The sequence below is a fragment of the Quercus suber genome, unplaced genomic scaffold (assembly GCF_002906115.3).
Source record: "Quercus suber isolate HL8 unplaced genomic scaffold, Cork oak 2.0 scaffold_118, whole genome shotgun sequence".
In the NCBI taxonomy this organism is placed as follows: Eukaryota; Viridiplantae; Streptophyta; class Magnoliopsida; order Fagales; family Fagaceae; genus Quercus; species Quercus suber.
Genome location: NW_027069583.1, coordinates 1,157,886 through 1,178,972, shown reverse-complemented (window position 1 = coordinate 1,178,972; position 21,087 = coordinate 1,157,886). Strand labels below are relative to the sequence as shown.

At 33.5% G+C, this 21,087-nt stretch overlaps 1 protein-coding gene across 1 annotated transcript; it reads left to right on the top strand.

Moving 5' to 3' along the window:
* Positions 1-10,354: 10,354 nt before the first annotated feature.
* Positions 10,355-20,055, top strand: LOC112027294 (RHOMBOID-like protein 9, chloroplastic). Its single transcript, XM_024059969.2, has 7 exons — positions 10,355-10,645; positions 12,007-12,562; positions 13,816-14,038; positions 14,140-14,305; positions 14,726-14,896; positions 19,350-19,504; positions 19,734-20,055. Exons 2-7 carry the CDS (start codon positions 12,013-12,015, stop codon positions 19,969-19,971), a joined length of 1,503 nt encoding a protein of 500 aa, XP_023915737.2. The 5' UTR covers positions 10,355-10,645; positions 12,007-12,012; the 3' UTR covers positions 19,972-20,055.
* Positions 20,056-21,087: the final 1,032 nt, after the last annotated feature.

The following is a 21,087-nucleotide window of genomic DNA, read 5'->3' as shown; positions in this document are numbered from 1 at the left end:
TAAAGGGTAACATATGGAAGTGATTATTTGATTATTCAGTATAATTAACTAAAAAAAGAACAATAGAAATGAAATTTCTCTTAAGGGTATTACTTTAGCCCGGCAGATAGATCCTCCTATAGGATTTGGGCCTTTTTGGGGGGGATAAAAGGTAAAACATCAGGTTATCTTTTTTCGTTGAATGTCTCGGGTTCGATTTAGAGAAAGAACATTTCCTTTGCTGCAAGGCCAATCAGGAGAATCAATTGATAGTTTTGTATTTGGATAAAATAAAATTCGGCTAGTTATAAAACATAAGTAAGTGGATTAAAAAAAAAAAAGTAGAAAGGAGGGGAATGGACTTCTTAATCCATTGATCTTCCGCTTAATTGGTGGACGAAGTTGTGCTTGTTGATGATTGATAATAAGAACAAATGTTGATGATAGATGTGAGCTAGATTGGTGTTTTAAAATCTAAGGGTAGTGCTATTGCATGTCCAAGTGTTATATCTTGACGTGGTTTGATATTTTCTTTCGGTTGTTTGTTTCATTCACCGTAGCATTTTGATTGCTATAAACCTCTTATGTATTTTGGAATTATTTTATTCATCATCTAACAGATCAAATTATGTGTTTTTCCTTCCATGGTTAAAATTAAGCTTTTACGATTGACTCTAGTGAAGCATTTACCAAGATAAGGATATTTTGAATCCCTTGGACACGTGTCTTACTCCAATGGCATCAACTCCTTCATTTGTTTTCTATTTTGTTCTTTGTTTTGCATTCTCCTCACTTTGTGTTTGTGAGCTGTCGTTGCCTTGGCTCTTTTTTAGGTTAGTGCTAGAGCCTGGGCCGTGCAACCCAATTAGTTTTACATATCCAAATGGTTTTTAAAGTAAAGTTTTGCTTCCTATGGCCCACTTAGAGCATTTACAGCAGCTGTGGCATAATTTATGTCATTTTGTCACACCAAAGACCTACTTTATTATTTTACCACATTATTTTATAACATCCCAATTAGCAGATGTTTTATTATTCAATTCTATACATTAAAATAATATTTACTACGCATTAAAATAATATATTATCTCCTCCCTATCATCACCATCATCAACAACAACCCACACCTGTAGATCAACTGCCACAGCCCACAACCACCGTCCACCCCCACAGATCAAAAACTGACCACCAATATCAGCCACTGCTACCACTAAAAAAAAAAAAAAAAACTCAAACAAACATTATACAGCCACAAATCTCACACCCACAACCCAATCTCACTCTCACAACCCACAACCCGATCAACCTACCACCATCAACTAAAATCAACCAACCACCAACAATCAAAACAACCAACCACCAAAAGAGAGAGAGAGAGAGAGAGAGAGATTGGCGGTGACGATGGCTCGTGGTAGCCATTACAGTGACCAGAGAGATTGGTGTTGATATTCTTGTTGTCGGTGGTAGCTGTTACAGTGATCGATTGATGGATCAAGATCAACAATTTATAAGAGAGAGGGAATTGGTGAGAGAGAAGAGAAAAGAATAAATTGAAGAGAGAGGAGAGAGAAAAGAGAATAAAAAAATAATAAAACTTGTACCATTCTTTGTCCGTACTGTTGCAAATTTACAACGGTACTGTTCACATGTGGCAAATTTTTTGAGATTTGTCACATCTGATAAAAGGGCTTTTTGGTGTTTGGTGTGAAATATGTGCCAAATATTTAGCATTTGACACATATTCCTAGGGATGGCAATTTTTGCCCGACTCGACCCTAATGGACCGGGTTTTACCCGGTCCGATTAGGAATAGGGTCGGGTATGGGTTAAAAAAAAAAAACCCGAAGTGGGTTTGGGTTTTATAAAAAAAACCCGAGACCCGACCAGAAACCCGGCCTGGTAAAAACCCGGTACATTGAAATTACCAAAATACCTTAATATATATATATATATACCTAAAATGATCTAACCCTAATCCCCATTTCTTCTATTGTTCACCCTTCACTCTTCAGCACTCAGCAGCCTCCCTAGTCCCTCCCTCTCAATCCGACAATCCCACACTCCTTCACCCTCACTCTATCTCAAACCACCACCGTGAACACCACCAAAACTCAGACGGCGAGACACCCAACCACCAAAGCACAACACCACAACCCACAAATCCACCGCCTCACCACCATCATCACAAACCCCACCCTCGAGTTGTCGCCGTTTTTCTTCAGACTTGACCAAATCGGAGCTGTTGTCGTTTTTCTTTAGGCTTGACCAAACTCAGACACGCCGTTAACTCTTCCTGTCGAGCTGTCGCCGTTTTTCTTCAGGCTTGACCAAATCGGAGAGGATCAGCTATTCAGCTTTAGAGTTCAGCCAAATCGGAGAGGATCAGCTTCAGCTAAATTGGAGAGGATCAGCTTTTCTTCAGGTATTTACTTGAAAAGATACCTTTTCTGGATTTTTTTTTTTTTTTGTTATTGTATAATGAGGATTTTGAGGAGAAGATATCCAGATTGGCCATATAGAAAAGTTTACACGTTTATATGATTTATTAATGCAGGCTTAATGTAGGCAAAATCTGGGCTTAAATTTTTTTTTTTTTGGTTGGGCCACGAATTGGGCCAAATTCCTAAACGGGCCCACGAGGCCCGGCTGAGGCGGGTCCGGGCCTCGGGAAAAAAACTCGGAACCCTAAACGGGCTGGGTCTGGGCCAAGGATCTTGCCCCGCAGGTCGGGTCCGGGTATGGAAAAACCCGACCCGAACTCGACTCGTTGCCATTCCTACATATCCCACATCTGCTATGGGTGCTCTTAGTGTAGACATGGGGCCTTGGGCTTTGGTAAAAACGCTATGAGCTTCAAGTTTGATCTGTGTAGTATATGCATTTGGGCTTTTGAACCCAATTCATGAAACAAGAGATTGAGGACTTGTAAGCTCATTCCATGAAGTCGAGACTTGTGTTTTCATTGAAAATGCTTGTGGGCCTCAAGCTTGATCTATGTGGTCAAGAACTTGGGCTTTCGAGACCAATCCATGAAGGAGACAATGGGCTACCGAGCCCATTTCGTGTCATGATGAGTATGTGTCCAATATTTTGGAATGTGTAGATTATTGGGCAAAAGCCCAACCTAGAGAGAAGAGAGAGACAAATGAGTGATAGTTTGGACTTGCTAATATAACCATGCAGGTCATGTGAGATCGTGGGTGTCATGCTTCATTATCGTGTGACTTCTCATGTTTGAGGACCAGACTTTGCTAGTATTTTTTTACACACCTTGAAGATCTTGTGAGAAGCTTAAGGCTATGTCCAATTCAAGTGAAAATGGAGAGATCAAAAAAGGGAAGGAAAATGAAGGAGAGATAAAAGTTTTCCATTGTTTGGTCGAAAAAAATACAAGATTAAAGGAAACTGGTGTGGGTGGGGATTTTCCACTTAAGCCACCAAATATTATCCATCAAATTTGGGAGGAAAACTTGTAGAGAAAAATAAAAGTCCATTTTAATTACAACTAGATGACTTTTCATGTGATGCGTAGATTACTTTACAATTTTATTTGAAATCATTTTTGTGTATATCAAGACTTACATATAATACTTATTTTGTTGTATAATATTTTTGTTTGCCCACAATATTGTTGAATACTTTGAAACTTGATTTTCTTAATTCATATTTTATTTTAAAAAAATTTATAACACCATAAGACTATAATATATTATAGCATTTATTGTTGAAAGTAGATTTTATTTTTCAAACTGATTAAATGATTTTGAAATTTTTAAATAAGAATTAAAAGTATAAAATACTTTTATATCCTAAAATTACATAAATTTAAACAACCTCCCAAACACTTAATCACTCTATTCTCACAATCAAGTATGAAGACCTCAATCGTAAACTAATTCATTATCTCAATGAAATTAAGGAAATCATTTGTAAGTATCAACCTAAAGAGAGGGTGATTAAACAAAGAGGAATTGGCTAAAAACACATCCAATTATCAAAATTTAATTGTTTTTAGTTGGGCTTTCGTATCATTTTAAAAAAAAGTGGAAAATGCTTTGAAATCATCATCGATTTTTATTTTTATCACTATGGCTCATACTACACAAAATAGCAGTAAAAAAACCTACAAATTATGAGTTCTAACACAAAATTAAAAAATAGTTAACTTTATAAATAATCAATTAGAATGCTTCTTTATATTTTTCTTTAGTTATAAAACAAAATACATTTATGACTTTCCAAAACCAACACCTAAAGACTCAAAGCAAATCACAACTTTCATAAAATTCACAACGTCCGACTTCAACATCAAAACCATAGGCTACTGTCATTGAATAAAAAACGCAAACCCCCTTCCTTGGTCATAGCCTACTCATACAAATGATAGTGCAATGTTGGAGTTACCTTGGTGTCGTTGAAAGTAAATAATTTCATTTTTTTTGTTTGAGTGTATTTAAGATGGGATGGTATGAACGGTTGTGGACATATGTATGTAAATGAGTAGAAATTAAAATGGAGAATGGAATTGCAAAGATTTTTTTGTGTGTGAGAGGGATGAAAAGTTTTGACATATTGAACCAAATTAAACAAATAGTAGTCTTAAAACATTGAATAAAAAATGTAACAAAAATTAGTCTTGAAACATTGAACCAAAAGAAATAAAGAGTTTTCTATTTTTAAATTTGATCTTATCTCTAATATAACTTAAGATTATTTCAATTATTTTTATAGAATGTGCCACATTGCAAAACCTCGTACTTTCCTGCAAGAGGTCTCTGCTTTTATACATATATTAATGATTTCTTTTGGTTATTTTAAAAAAAAAATGTTTGTTTTGATAGCTATCGCAAAAATAAATAAATAAATAATAGATTTGATAAAATCTATATAATGGAAGAATTTTTTTTCTAATGAGTTTATTTTTATAAAATATTATTGTAATTAATTCCATAAATCACATTTTATTTATATAAAATATATAGGTAAGAAATAAAAAATAGAATATAACAATTGAGCTGTGTTCGTTTTTATTATTTTCGCTAATAAAAGTTTCTAAAAAAGTTTCCTAATTAAAAAAATTATTTCTTATGCAATAAGGGCATATATTTAAATTTAAACGATTTACCTTTTTGGTTATCTCCTGTTTCTTTCTATTCGTTCATTTTTTTCATTTTCCATACCAAATCCACATGNTTTTCTGGATTTTTTTTTTTTTTTTGGGTTTAGCTTATATATATATATATATTTTTTGTGTTGAAACTTGTTAGTTGTTACTTTGTTTTCATGTTTACCAAATTTTGATTTCAATAACTGATTTATGTAAAAACACACACACACATATGGGTATTAAAGGAAACAAACTATGATTAAAATATCCCATATAGAAGACTGTGTAAAAGAAGTAAACACATACCTGTTATATAACCTGGATCAAGTTCAGTGATTGCAGAAAGTGTTTGCATTTTTGCTAATTTGATGAATAATGATATTACTAGCAATGATCATAGTATTTCGTATAAGTGTTTGATAAACCAAATGTCTAAAAAGCTTAAGCTTTGATTGATTTGCAAGATGGAAATTTTTGGATGGATAAAAAATAATTGTAATTTCCATCATGCATGTTTGGTGTTTGGTTGTTTTTGTGGGGATTTTCTGATGTGGGTTTGGGGTCTATTATAGCAGTGTGTTTGATTGGATGCATTGGGTGTGTGTGTCAGAACATGAACATGTGTATTTATGTGTGTCTTGTGTTCTGTCATCTGTGTATGTTTTTATGAACAAAATGATGTGTACATGTGCTTAATGTAAACACATTCAAGCATGTCATCTGTGTGTACAAATTCAAGCATGCCTAATGTAAACACAACGAAAGCTCATATCACCAGAAACTAGGCACTTTAGTTTGCTTCCATGCCTTGCTACTTGCTTTGTTGTTGTTGAGGGTTTGGTTTATGGGTTAAGGTGTTTGTGGCGTTATACTATTATGGGGTTTGTTAAATATTGTTTGGGTTGTGATGAAAATGGTAATGAAATATTGTTTTTTGTGTTTATTGGGAATGCAGAGCCTAAAACAGAGATGGAAGACACAAATACAAACACAAACAAATTAGCTCTTCCTCGCCAAGCGGCTCTCCCTTAAGAATTGGACATTGTCCCTTGCCAACTATGCGGTCTCCTTCGCCATTTTCACGATCACCCTCGCTATTGTCGCCTGGCAGCTCACTCTTAGGATCACCATCACCTTTATGCCTATTAAAAAACGAGTAAGTGTTTGAATTTGTCGTTAATCATGTTTAATTTGTGAATTTGTGTAATTATGAATTTGTGCCTATTAATTAATGAGTATGTGTAATAATAAATTTGTAATAATTTGTTTTGATTCTGACTCCCAAACTTCTGAATCAATGAGGAGTCCGAAATCCCCAATGGTGGACTTAGAGGTAGAGGAACAAGAAGGGAGTCAAGAGAGTCCAAGGACAGAGGAAGAGAGAGAGCAAGAGCCTAAAAATGAGGACTTGGATACAAGAAAAAAAAAAAAGAGAATACCTCAGATGTTTGGACTCATTTTATAAGGAAGAAAGTTGAAGAAAAGTTAAAGCTCAGTGCCATCATTGTGGCAAACTTTACTTGGGTGATCCTAGCCAATGTACAACTCATTTGCGTAATCATTTGGCAAGATGTCTAAGATGAAGTATAAAGATATACGACAAAAAGTTTTAATTAAACAACAAAATAAGGTGGATGGAACTACGAGTTTAAATACTTACCAATTTGATCAAGCCAGAGTGAGGAATAAACTTGCTCGAATGGTCATCTTACATGAATATCTCCTTTAATTCTTGTCAATTGGTTACACAATGAGTTGTACAGATTGACTGGATCAATTTGGGAGGAAAACTTGTAGAGAAAAATAAAAGTCCATTTTAATTACAACTAGATGACTTTTCATGTGATGCGTAGATTACTTTACAATTTTATTTGAAATCATTTTTGTGTATATCAAGACTTACATATAATACTTATTTTGTTGTATAATATTTTTGTTTGCCCACAATATTGTTGAATACTTTGAAACTTGATTTTCTTAATTCATATTTTATTTTAAAAAAATTTATAACACCATAAGACTATAATATATTATAGCATTTATTGTTGAAAGTAGATTTTATTTTTCAAACTGATTAAATGATTTTGAAATTTTTAAATAAGAATTAAAAGTATAAAATACTTTTATATCCTAAAATTACATAAATTTAAACAACCTCCCAAACACTTAATCACTCTATTCTCACAATCAAGTATGAAGACCTCAATCGTAAACTAATTCATTATCTCAATGAAATTAAGGAAATCATTTGTAAGTATCAACCTAAAGAGAGGGTGATTAAACAAAGAGGAATTGGCTAAAAACACATCCAATTATCAAAATTTAATTGTTTTTAGTTGGGCTTTCGTATCATTTTAAAAAAAAGTGGAAAATGCTTTGAAATCATCATCGATTTTTATTTTTATCACTATGGCTCATACTACACAAAATAGCAGTAAAAAAACCTACAAATTATGAGTTCTAACACAAAATTAAAAAATAGTTAACTTTATAAATAATCAATTAGAATGCTTCTTTATATTTTTCTTTAGTTATAAAACAAAATACATTTATGACTTTCCAAAACCAACACCTAAAGACTCAAAGCAAATCACAACTTTCATAAAATTCACAACGTCCGACTTCAACATCAAAACCATAGGCTACTGTCATTGAATAAAAAACACAAACCCCCTTCCTTGGTCATAGCCTACTCATACAAATGATAGTGCAATGTTGGAGTTACCTTGGTGTCGTTGAAAGTAAATAATTTCATTTTTTTTGTTTGAGTGTATTTAAGATGGGATGGTATGAACGGTTGTGGACATATGTATGTAAATGAGTAGAAATTAAAATGGAGAATGGAATTGCAAAGATTTTTTTGTGTGTGAGAGGGATGAAAAGTTTTGACATATTGAACCAAATTAAACAAATAGTAGTCTTAAAACATTGAATAAAAAATGTAACAAAAATTAGTCTTGAAACATTGAACCAAAAGAAATAAAGAGTTTTCTATTTTTAAATTTGATCTTATCTCTAATATAACTTAAGATTATTTCAATTATTTTTATAGAATGTGCCACATTGCAAAACCTCGTACTTTCCTGCAAGAGGTCTCTGCTTTTATACATATATTAATGATTTCTTTTGGTTATTTTAAAAAAAAAATGTTTGTTTTGATAGCTATCGCAAAAATAAATAAATAAATAATAGATTTGATAAAATCTATATAATGGAAGAATTTTTTTTCTAATGAGTTTATTTTTATAAAATATTATTGTAATTAATTCCATAAATCACATTTTATTTATATAAAATATATAGGTAAGAAATAAAAATAGAATATAACAATTGAGCTGTGTTCGTTTTTATTATTTTCGCTAATAAAAGTTTCTAAAAAAGTTTCCTAATTAAAAAAATTATTTCTTATGCAATAAGGGCATATATTTAAATTTAAACGATTTACCTTTTTGGTTATCTCCTGTTTCTTTCTATTCGTTCATTTTTTTCATTTTCCATACCAAATCCACATGAAAAGACTTTTTTTTTTGGGCATTGTTTTACTTTTTCATCCTCTCATTCTATTTATAACTATGGGCCTTATTAGTTTTATTTATTTATATAAAATTTTAAATATTATTTGTGGGAGGAACGAATCTTTCCCCAATCAGGTATTGTTCGCTTTGGGAATGGGCCGAGGAGTCAATGCTATCCTCACAAATTTGTTCAATCCCACATCGGGGAAAGACGCTTCCCACCCCTTTCTTATAAGCCCTTGGCCTTTTGAGGTTTAAGGGGAAACCCCCACCTTCCTCCTTTTGCTTTTATAGCGTTGAACCTAAGCAAATGAGTGCATGGTGTATGCGTGTGCACTTTTTTAGACTTGCTCACATATCACACACACTATAGTACACCCTTCTTTAGGCCAAATGCTTATAAGGCAAAGGTGGGAGTCATCTCTCCCCGATGTGGGATTGCACTAATTTGTGAGGATGGCATCGGCTCCTCGGCCCATTCCCAAAGTGAACAATACCTGATTAGGGAAAGATTCGTTTCTCTAACATTATTAATACTTACAAATTTATAATATTTATTTATATATATTATTAAATAATTATCAATTTAACTATTTAAATGTACAATAACAATCCAACCATAGAACCAAAAGGACAAAATTTAAGTACAATACCTTAGGTGTAGTTCTTTAGATTCATTTCTTAAAATTCTGTCATGTGGATACTTAACTAAAAAATAAAGTTCTATCCTGTGAGAAAAAATCCACATAGAAAAATTTTAAAAGGAGAACCTAAGGAATAGCACCTAAGTATTGTGCATAAGTATCGTCCCATTTGGGGACGAAACTAGGACTTAGAGTTAGGGGGCGATTTTATTGTTAGCTGCATGTGGGGGCTTTAGCTTTCGGTTCTACTGCTTAGCCGGCAAAAGTTTTCTTTATTATTATTATTTTTTTTTATTGTGTGTAAAGCGTGTCTTTTGTTGATTAGGACAGAATTATTTTGTTTAAAGTTTTTTAAAGGGCTCATTTGTTTGTTTTGTTTTGTTTTTTTTTTTTTGTAAAATTGGTTAATTAGTCTTAATTTCTTTTTTAGCTTTGCTATTGCCTATCAGGAATTTTTGTTATTGGACTAATATTTTGGCTTGTATATATATATATATATTTTAGATTTTAGATCTATAAATTTTTTTTATGGCCTTTAAAAGGAGGAAAATATTAGATTTACAAACTTTTTTACAAATTGTTGTTGTGATTAGTGGTTATTAGTAAGTAAAAAGTGATGTAAGTGGTGGACCCAGATGCAAACCAGTAAGAATTTGCTATCTCAATAGTTTGTAAAAATATTGTAAAAAAGTTTGTAATTGTAATATTTCTCTTATAATGATCAATAAAGGGGACAAAATGTAATTTTATTGAACGAAGTTGCTAAAATTAGTTTCTAAAAAAAAAAATGCTAAAATTAGTACCTAAATATATAATTATATAGTTATATATATATATATATATATATATTTTTAAAAAAAAAAAAATTGGGGGGACATTGACCTCCTAGTCCATGAATGGCTCTATCCATGGTCCCATTCTATTTTTAGTCTGGTCGGATTTTAGAAACCATACCAGCTACCATGGTCCCAATCTATTTTTAGTCTGGTCGGATTTTAGAAACCATACCATTTAGTCCATGAATGGCTCCGTCCATGGTCCCATTCTATTTTTAGTCCGGTCGGATTTTAGAAACCATACCATAAGAGATGAGAGTAACCTGATCCAGTAGGGTCCATGGAAATCCTTGGTGGGGCAAATCCAATACCATTTGAAGGTTGGGATTTTGCTATTCACACGTGGCAACATCTGAATGGGCCAACAGAGATAAGGCAGGATTCGTTGGATTTCAGTTCCTGTGTAGTGTTGTTTTCAATTATTTGTTTAATTATTAATGTACAACTGAGAGAAGTACTAAGAAGAAGTATCCAAAAGCCTCTGCAACTCATTTTATTGGGATGTCCAATAATCCTCCATAATGTCAGGGAATTCATACTAAATATAGTTTGTCTTCTCTAACGGTAATAACTACCCACCTCCTTTCTGTGTTTTTATAAACTCAGCTTTTAACTGTTCTCCGGTTGGATGGTTGGTTTGTTTTAAATGTTATCAACTTGGCCAAGTACGTAGTTGGTGTCATGTTTTATTGTTTGCTGGAGAACTAAGATTTGGATGTTGTATTACTCTTCCTTTCTTACATTCTCAACTGTCAAATATATGATGATAGCTATCTCTCTTCTTCCATTTTGTTTTGTGGGAAGATATGCTGTCTTCTATTATTGGTGACTACCCCACATGATATAGTTCATTCTGAATTTTCACGTTTTCGGTGTAAAAGACAAATTGGGTTGCTTTGGTTACCATGTGCTAATTGCCTAGTGTTCATATTCAAAGTTCTCCCACGGGTATGGTGGACTCGTTTACTATGGGGCATGATGTAAAGTCAGACGAACCAGGTTCATGGAGTTTTTGAAGTATCTCATAAACCGGGAGTATTATATTCTAGTTATAGACTGGCACTCCATTTCATTTTATATATATTGCACATCAATTTTCATGAGATTCCAGACGATTCTTAACATGCTAAACTTGTGTGTTGTGCAATTTAGTGAATTCAATTAGATTCCATATGGATTTGATGATTTAAAATCAAGGGAATTGAAGAACAATTTTTAGAATAAATTACTTGATATAAATTTAACAAGACATGATGGATTTGAACTTTGACGACTTTGTTCCAGGCAAAACACTTGTCATATGAAATAACTTCTTACAAATAATCATTTCCTATCCACATATTAATAAATGTTTAGTCATCAATGAATTTTATCAATACAAAAATTTGATCTTTAACAGTGTGGGGATAGGTTCTGTACCACTTTTTGTGTTTCATTTTATGTTTTGTCATGTGTTTATTTTTTTCTATTTTAAACTTTGGTTATTTTATTAGGAAAGTTAACAAATATATAGTAAGTTGTGATTGGAGGAACATAAAGCAGAACACAAAAAGTAGGGAAACTATCTAATGGACCTTATATGTGTCCTTTGAACTTCAATCTATGATTTCAACCTATTATAATTTGGCTTTGTTTCTGGATAATCTCCTCTGCCCCCGACAGGCTGACACGTACAGATACACACAACTGTCTTTTGCTATTTCTCTGCCAAATGAAGTACTACTGTCCTACTAGTCCATCCCGAAAAGCAAAAGTGATATTGTGTTTGGAAAGGATTCTTTAATACATCATCTAAAAGGAACCACGTTTCCATATTTTCGAAATAATGAAATTGTTTGGAAATTTCTATTCATATTTACATTGAACACATTTTTTCTTTGGATAGACCTAATTGTTGACATGTTTTTGTTCTGTTTTTCTTTCAGGATTACATGGCTGTGGTTCCAATATGCTATAAAATGCCCTATAAGGATCAAACTCAGCCAATTCAAAATGTGATTAGGCATGGTGAGAGAGGATTCTTGAGTGAGTGTATTGCCTTTGCAGATGTTACTAGGTGCTTTATGTGCAGGAGATGGCATGGCTCATATCCTACTACTTATATCTTGACAAGAACTAAGATTAAAGAAGGGATAGCACCTAGAGGATTAGCTTGTAATCGAGGTTGTTCTATACATTTCAAGGGCATGATGGAAGTGAATGTCCTACAAAGGGGTTGTCTTAGAGAAAGCCACCTAAGGTCCACTTCAGACAATGATTTGCACAGAGAAAAGTTCTCCATGATGTGTTATGCATCAGAGTCTAGTACTAATGAGATGCAGTTGAGATCATTAGATTCTTATTTTGAAAAACTTCAAGATGATGCAAAATTGCCTCCGGATAATTCAAACAACACCAAGGAACTACATAGTAGAAATAGTCAGTTCAGATCAAAGAAGGAATTGAATTCTCTCGAAATCTACCTTGGCAAACTTAATAAAGGTAATATATATCAGTATTCTAGAAATTTTCTCCCTGTTGAGTAAGTTGGTTTCAATAAAGAAGGCCTGCGCGTCAGTTTAGCATATAATGAAATAAAATCTACTAATTCTTGTCATTTTTGCATCTTCTTTAACTTATTGAGCATAGTACTAAGCAGTTTTGATAGATATAATATTTGCAGTTTTAGTTGATATTTGGACTCTGTTAGTTCTAGATGTATGGCGTTTCTTGATTGGAAAATTAAATCATGAGATGCAAAACTATTACCCGTATTGCACATCAAGTCTACTTTTTTAGGCCGTGACTCAAATCTTGTACCATTCAGACCAATCGGAAAGCACTTCTCTAGTGAAGACTGAATTGTAATATAATATGTAGCTAAAGTTCCTAGATTGGTTATCAGTTTTTCCACCTCAGTATGGAACCTTAACTTCAAATTGCTGCTGTCTGCAATAGTCTTACTAATAATTTCAAGTGGTTTCTCTTGTGTTATGCCTTTTCAAAACAGCTCCGAAAATTTTCTAGTCTTATCATGTATTCCATTGGGGGTATTTTGGTTATTTTAGAGGCTTTGAGGGTATTTTAGTCATTTTAGAGGTCTTGGGATTACTATGGTCATTTTGGAGGTTTTAAAGGCATTTTAGAGGTTTCTCCTTTTTTCAGTCATTCTCATGACTCATGAGTAAAAAATATAATATTACCATTATTTAATAAGGTAATCACATTGCAATGATTTATGGTAATGTGAATGTTTTGGTAATCTTATATTACCCTAATGTTTTGTACAAATAAATGAACTAAACACCATAATGTTGACATTATGATAATGTTGTTGCAATGCTTGTCTTATTATGCGAACTAAATGCACTCAATGTAATCTCTGTAACATACTTTAGATATCATAAATATGTACGATTGTTATAAACCAATATCTTGGCTTTCTGTTACGCTTCTGGTTCTTCTCTTCTGCTATCAGTTAGTGACAATTGCAAACTTAAAATTTTCAATAAATATGAGTGCTCTATTCTTTTGTTACCTAGAAATTAAAGAATGTAAAATTTTAATAATATTTGTCGCATTCTAAGGGCATAAAAGGAGGATTTTGGCTGCCAAAAGTAGTGATAATATGATTATTACCAACGACAATGCTTCTTTTTTAGCGAGCAGTCAATGCTTAAGTCTATAGATACATTTATTATGTCTGTTGTTAATTATGGCGAAAACTGATTTTATAGTTTATTCTCATTCTTCAGGCACAAACTCAGAAAATTACCCTTCATCTACTTCCATTGAAAACACTGCCAAAGGAAATCAAGCAGAAAAACCGTTGTCTATCACCAAAAATTCTAGAAGAGATGATGAAGAGGAACAAAAGAGTTACATGGAACTAAGGAGAAGAAACAGTGGTATTCGTCTTGAAAGTTCTCAAGATTTACAGCAGTATGAATATGATGAAACATCCAATCTCTACTTAATGTAAAGCCCTGGTCTGTCGTAATTGCTTTTATTTTTCATGTCATATCATGTTGTGCACTTGCAATTCTCTAATGCTTCTTTAATCTTAATCTTGGATGCAGAAGTTTATTGGTTTCTATAGACATTGCGGTTTTCCTGTTTGAGATAGCAAGTCCGATAAGGAACTCTGACTTAGAGGTCCTTTCTCTTCCATTACTATATGGAGCAAAGATAAACCAATTGATCTTGGTTGGAGAATGGTGGCGGCTACTAATGCCCATGTTTCTGGTACAAGATTGATGATTGGGTTCGTGTTTCCATTCTATTGCTGTTTAGCATTTATTTTTTAACTCAAAATTATCAGACGTCAAAATCCACTTCAAATAGTTTGACTGCTACATTTTGGCAAACTGGATGCATATAGGGTCATAGGTCAGTAACTTATTTATTACAAAGAATTGGGGTCATCACTGAAATTTATTACCGAATCATGAATTGAAATTGAAGTAGATGACATGGTGCATAATGTGATCTGATTTTTCTTTTTTGAAATGTTATTGATTGCTTGGAAGCATTAGAAACTCAAGTCTATGAAAAAAAGTGGCTTGATTTAAATATAGATAATGATTTCATATTCAACAGTACTAATAGGCAGTGTGGCTCAAAATATCAAATTTGCTATCTCTCAAAACCTTTTCATATGTGCAGCACTCAGGATTTTTTCACATGGCTCTTGGTTGTTGGGGGCTTCTTACATTTGGTCCTCAAGTTTGTAAAGGCTATGGTTCTTTTACATTTTTCTTGATCTACATACTTGGAGGAATTTCTGGCAACTTGACAAGCTTTCTTCACACAGCAGAGCCAACGGTTGGTGGGACAGTAAGAACATTGCTACTTCACTTCCTTTTATTCATTGTTTAGGTTATGCCTTGTTTTTATTTGATCAAGTAATACTGTGTATTGGTTGATAAGGTCTCATTTCATGATAGACCATGTGGAAGATCATATGTCACAAATGTTGAAGATCTAAACCCACAAAGCTCATGCATAAAATAAGTTTCAAACTTTGTATTGCACAAGCATAATAAATTTAGTAGCTTTATCCTTCCATAAGCGCTCAATTTAGAGGAAAATCAACTAGCAGCTAGGTATTGAATTCGTATAATGAATATCTCATACGTATAATTCTCTATTAGTTGGCTTGTTGCTGTCAAATATCTAAACCCTCACAGTTCCTCTTGAACTGAAAGTTTTAAATTAATTACTATGTAAGTTAGTTTAATGGCCTTATCATTGCAGTACTTCTAAATTTAGAGGAAAATTGAACTAGTAGCTAGGTATTAGATTCATATTAATTCGATATCTTCTTCTAAAAAGAAATAGAAAATAAATAAATAAAATATAAGTTCAATATCTCATACAAATAAATAAATAATTTTCTATAGATTGGCTTCTTGCTCTGCCATGGCATAGCTGGGGCCAAATCCTGCTCTAGTGACTACATAATTTTCTTACTCAGCAAAGATGCTCATTTCATCGAAATTGAGTTGGTGATTGTTCCACATTAATATTCTACTTAGCTTAAACATTTTAGGCTCCATCTGCTTTTGGCAGTCTTACAAAGAAAATCCTACTATTATAGGTCCTTGAATAATCCTTCCATACTAAATCCATGAATCATGTGCGTAGTTCAAGCCTTCCATTCAGATAATATCATAAAATGTATAAAGCCATTTGTATCAAACTCACAGCATTTTCGGTTCCTTAGACGATCACTTTCTATGTCAAGTAATGGTAATTGTTAGTGTATAGCTTAGACTAGATAAGCTCATTGGGCTTAGCCCAGTATACTGTACTTATAGTTTACTTATATTACTTATACTGCATACATACCTAGTCTCTATAAGCCTCTCTATTGTACATTATTATTTACACAAAATATACAAAACGGTCTTGTCCGCACCCTTCTTATTTCTGCCTCTCTTCCCAAGCTCTTTTGGGGTGAGGCTGCACTCCTTGCTGTGTACACCATTAATCGTATTTCTTCACCAACTACACACAACAAATCACCCTTCGAGCTTCTCTATGGTCAAACCCCTGACTACTCCTCTTTTTGCATTTTTGGTTGTGCTTGCTTTGTCTCTTCCTCCCCATGAATGAACAAAGCTCCAACCTCATGCTCGTCTCTGTTGGTTCTTTGGTTATGATGTATCTCAAAAGGGGTTTCACTGCTATGATCTCATTTCTCATCGCCTTCATGTCTCCTGTCATGTTGAGCTTTGTGAACATCGTCCTTTCACAAGTCTTCAGTAGTTTCTTGCGTCTCCTTCCTCAGAGTCTCTCATTTTTACTAATCTTTTCCTCCCTCTCTATCCTGAACTTGTGGAGAATTTTTTGACATCGATTGCCTCTCTAGATGACTCATTTCTAGTTCTGTCCCTGGCATATGACCTGCTTGTCTTGGATCCTGTGGCACCACCCTCTTCTGAGTCTCCTCTTGGTCTTAAACTTCATCGTTCCACTCGGATAAGCATTCCTCCTCCTTATCTCACTAATTATCACTGCTCTTTTGCTCTTGCCACCCTCTATGAACCTCACACCTATCGTGAGGCCCATATTGACCCTTTTTGGTAGCAAGCTATGAACGAAGAACTAGATGTCCTTCATAAAGATCACACTTGGGATATGGTTGATTTGCTTCCTTGTTAGTTTGTACTAGGTTGTAGGTGGGTTTACAAGATCAAGACCAAGGCTGATAGATCTGTTGAACAATACAAGGCTTGTCTAGTTGCCAAGGGCTTTACTTAGGAGGATGGCATTGACTATGAGGAAACATTTACTCCTGTTGCTCGCCTTACATTTGTCAAATGTCTCATTGCTGTGGCTGCTGTTCGCTGTTGGTCTTTTTATCAAATGGATGTAAAGAATGCTTTTCTTAATGGAGACCTCCAAAAAGAAGTGTACATGTAACCACCCCCTGACTATCTACATTTAGGCAGTCAAGTTTGTCGCCTTCGCTGTGCTCTTTATAGCCTCAAGCAGGCTTCTCGAGCTTGGTTTGAAAAGTTTAGCTCAGTTGTTGCTCAGCAGGGTTTCACTTCAAGTTCTTATGACACTGCTCTTTTTGTCTGAAGATCCTCTACTGGTATCACTCTTATTCTTCTTTATGTTAATGATATGATTATTACTAGAGATGATTTTGCAGGTATCCACTTTCTTTAGCACTTCCTTAGTCAGCATTTTGAGATGAAAGATCTAGGCACTCTTAGCTATTTTTTTGGGCTTGAGGTTACCTCATCCTCTAATGGATACTATTTTTCCCAAACTAAATATGCTTCTGGTCTTCTCTCCAAAGCTGGTATCACTGAAAACAAGACTGTTTCCACTCGCTTGGAATACAATGCAAAGCTCACACCCTTGGATGGTGAACCAATATTCGATGCTACTCGTTATCGTCAGTTGGTTGGTAGTCTGATTTATCTCACTGTTACTCATCCGGATATTTCACATGCTGTGGGTATGGTTAGTAAGTTCATGGATGCTCCTCGTTCTGTCCACTATGTTGTCGTTCTTCAGATTCTCCGATATGTCAAGGGCACACTTTATCATGGTCTCCACTACTCCTCTCAGTCTTCTCTTGAGTTTCATGCTTATTCAGATGCGGACTGGGCAGGTGATCCAAGTGATCGATGCTTTATCATAGGTTACTATTTCTCGCTGGGTACTTCTCTCGTTTTGTGGCATCGCAAGAAGCAGGATGTGGTTTCTAGTTCCAGTACTAAGGCTAAGTATCATGCCCTTGCCGACACCACCTGTGAGCTTATCTGGTTTTGTCGGCTCTTGGCTGACATGGATGCTCCATAGCCCACTGCTACTCTTCTTTATTTTGACAATCGTAGTGCTATCTACATTGCTCATAATAATGTCTTCTATGAACGCACCAAGCACATTGAGATCGATTGCCACATCACTCGCCAGCATCTTAAGAAAGGCAATCTCAAGTTGTTCTCCATCTCCTTTGCTAACCAACTTGCTGATATCTTCACCAAGACTCATCCACCTGGTCATCTTCGAGATCTTATATCCAAACTTCAGTTGGCTTTCTCCTTGCCATCTCAAGTTTGAGGGGGGATGTTAGTGTATAACTTAGACTATATTAGCCCATTGGGCTTAGCCCAGTATACTGTACTTGTAGTTTACTTATATTACTTGTTCTGCACACATACTTAGCTTATATAAGACTCTTTATTGTATATTATTATTTACATAGAATATACAGACTATTCAGTCTTTCTCTCTCACTTCATATTGTTAACAGTAATCACTTAAACTCTTGGTGAAGTTGGATGGCTAGCTATTATTATGTATCTATACTTTCTTCCATGGGGGTGTATTATTAGCAATTTCTTTGTACTTTTCCCTGAGATTGTCTACATAACAGACCTAGGTAGGCCTGGGCCCTTGGGTCCAATTTTTTTTTTTAGTTATTATATATTTTATTTTTGTAGTTGAGTTCCTTTCCAAAACCTTAGGCCAAATTCTCCTTAATAAGCCTAACTAGCCTCACCGAAATAGCAACTATTCAACCCAAAAGCTTAACAAAAACAATAAAAACATTCACAATGGTGATTGTATTTTAACTAAAAAAAAAAAAAAAAAAACTATTTTACCACCAAAGAACCAAAAATCATATATTATTGGAGAAGCTAAAGTTAAATTTTTTGCAATTACAGTAAATTGGTATAAATACCAATTGACTGTAGCAAATTGTTAAATATAGAATACAATATTTTATTAAGATTATATATCTTCATTCAATTAAAAAATTCAAATTCTCTCTTCCTTTACTATTTTAATTAGTTGTTTATATTATTTTAAATAAAGTGATAAAAAAATAGAACATTTAATATTGAGTGTATTATAAGGTGTGGTGGTAAAATAAATAAAATAGCTTTTTGAGATGCTAAAAGCTAAAAATTTTTTAGCAATATCACTATAAATGCTCTAACTTCAATAAAATAAAATAAAAAAAAATCCTAGCTAGCCTAGTATTAAAAAAAAATCATTATTTTGTTTTTAGTTTTTTTTTTTTTGGTAAATAATTGCATTGTAATGTATTTAGAAATAGCAATTTTGTGTATTTATAATTTTTTTTATACTATATAGATGCTTATTTGAAGTTTTTATTTTTTTTTTACACTCTAACCCCCGCTACCTTAAAATCCCAAGTATGTCCCTGTCTACATTGTGATCAATTTTCTTTTATCTATGTGATTCTCATCATTTTTTGTCTTCACTTTTCTATATTTAACCGAGTCCGTTACACACACAGGGACCAGTATATGCCATAATAGGAGCATGGCTCATTTATCAAGTCCAAAACAAAGACGTTATTGCAAAGGATGTTTCGGATAGTATGTTCCAGAAGGCAATAATTATAACGCTCCTTGGCTTCGCATTAAGCAATTTCGGTCCAATTGATGACTGGTAAGGTTTCAGCCACTAGAATCTTGGCTACATTATTTTGTGAAAATATTTTTCTAGTTAGTCATTTGAGATTTGTTCGATATAAAATGATTCAGTTCTGATTGTTATGGGATATGAGAACAAATGTTCATTATGTATTGGAAGTAAGAATGATTATGATAAACATGCAATAATGAAAACTTATATGGCTTTTGAATTTTAAAACCCATTTATGGATTGACTGTTGTAGGACACATTTTGGAGCAGCTCTTACTGGAACAGCATACGGCTTTTTCACATGCCCAACACTTCAGTTGGATGATGCATCTTCAAAAACTGGTCAAGAAGAAGGAATCACACTTGTTAAGCGATATGCTGATCCTTGCAAATCACTTATTTTCTTCACCATCTTCATTATTGTTTTAAGCTCTTTGCTCTTTTTTATTGAACCTCCTCTAAACGCCCTAGCGTCTGAGAACTACGCATAGATGTGCAGAATAGGATGCAATATGGTTGTAGTGTTTCTAAATTCATGTAGCATGTACTTGAATAATAGGTCTTTCTTCTTTTCATTTCTTATGTTTTGTTTATTTATTTATTTTTCTTCCTTTGATATTGCCCTTAAATTTCACTATGGACACAGCTTCAACCCTATTCAAAGTAGAATAAATTGTTTGAAAGCTTGTATCAAAAAATATACAGTCCACTTAACCCTTGATGTGTGTTTTTTTTTTTTTGAAAGAACCCTTGATGTATGTTTTGATATTAACTCTAACATAATTTAGCATTGAAAGACCAATTTACCCTCATTTGCTTGTTTTAGAGTGAGAGGGCTAAATTGGTTTTTTAATACTAAATTCTATTAGACTAAACACCAAAATAGACGATAGAGGGTCATTGAAACAAAGTTATAATTTTTGGGGGGGTTTAACTATGTATTTCGATAATTCATGGGTTAAGTGTAATTAATCGGGATGATAATTTAAGATGAAAAAGTGTAATTTATCCAAATTTAACTCAATGAAATGGTGCACTATGTTTACTAATATCCCTATTTTATTTAATTTTTCAAGATTGTATTTTTTTTAGGGGGTTGGATGATTAGATAAGGGTAGGATAGATTTTGTTAGATTAGTCTTTGAATAAATATTATCTACTTATAGTAGATAGAGATTAGGTTTCATTTTTGAATATGAATGTTACTTTATCTTGTAAAGCCTTCTAAAAAAAATACATTATCTTGTAAAGCCATTTATATATATGGCTTAATGTTGATCAAGGAGGCTGAAAAATATTAGGGTAATCTACATAAATGGTCCCTATCCTTTACACCATATTTCAATTTGGTCCCTAACCTTTCAATTGTGTCAATTTAGTCCCTAACCTTTTAGTGCCGTGTCAACTTAATCCTTGCCGTTATCTTATGGATGGAAAAGTCTAATGTGTCAAACAGCCTAAATAAAAAATTATTTATTGCCATATCAACGGACACATCTCCTGCCACGTTAGTTTATTTTTTTTAACCCAAATCAAATCTTTTTTTTTTTTTTTGGGGGTTTGATAAGAAAATTTGCAGATTTTATTAAAGAGGGGCAGACCCAAAT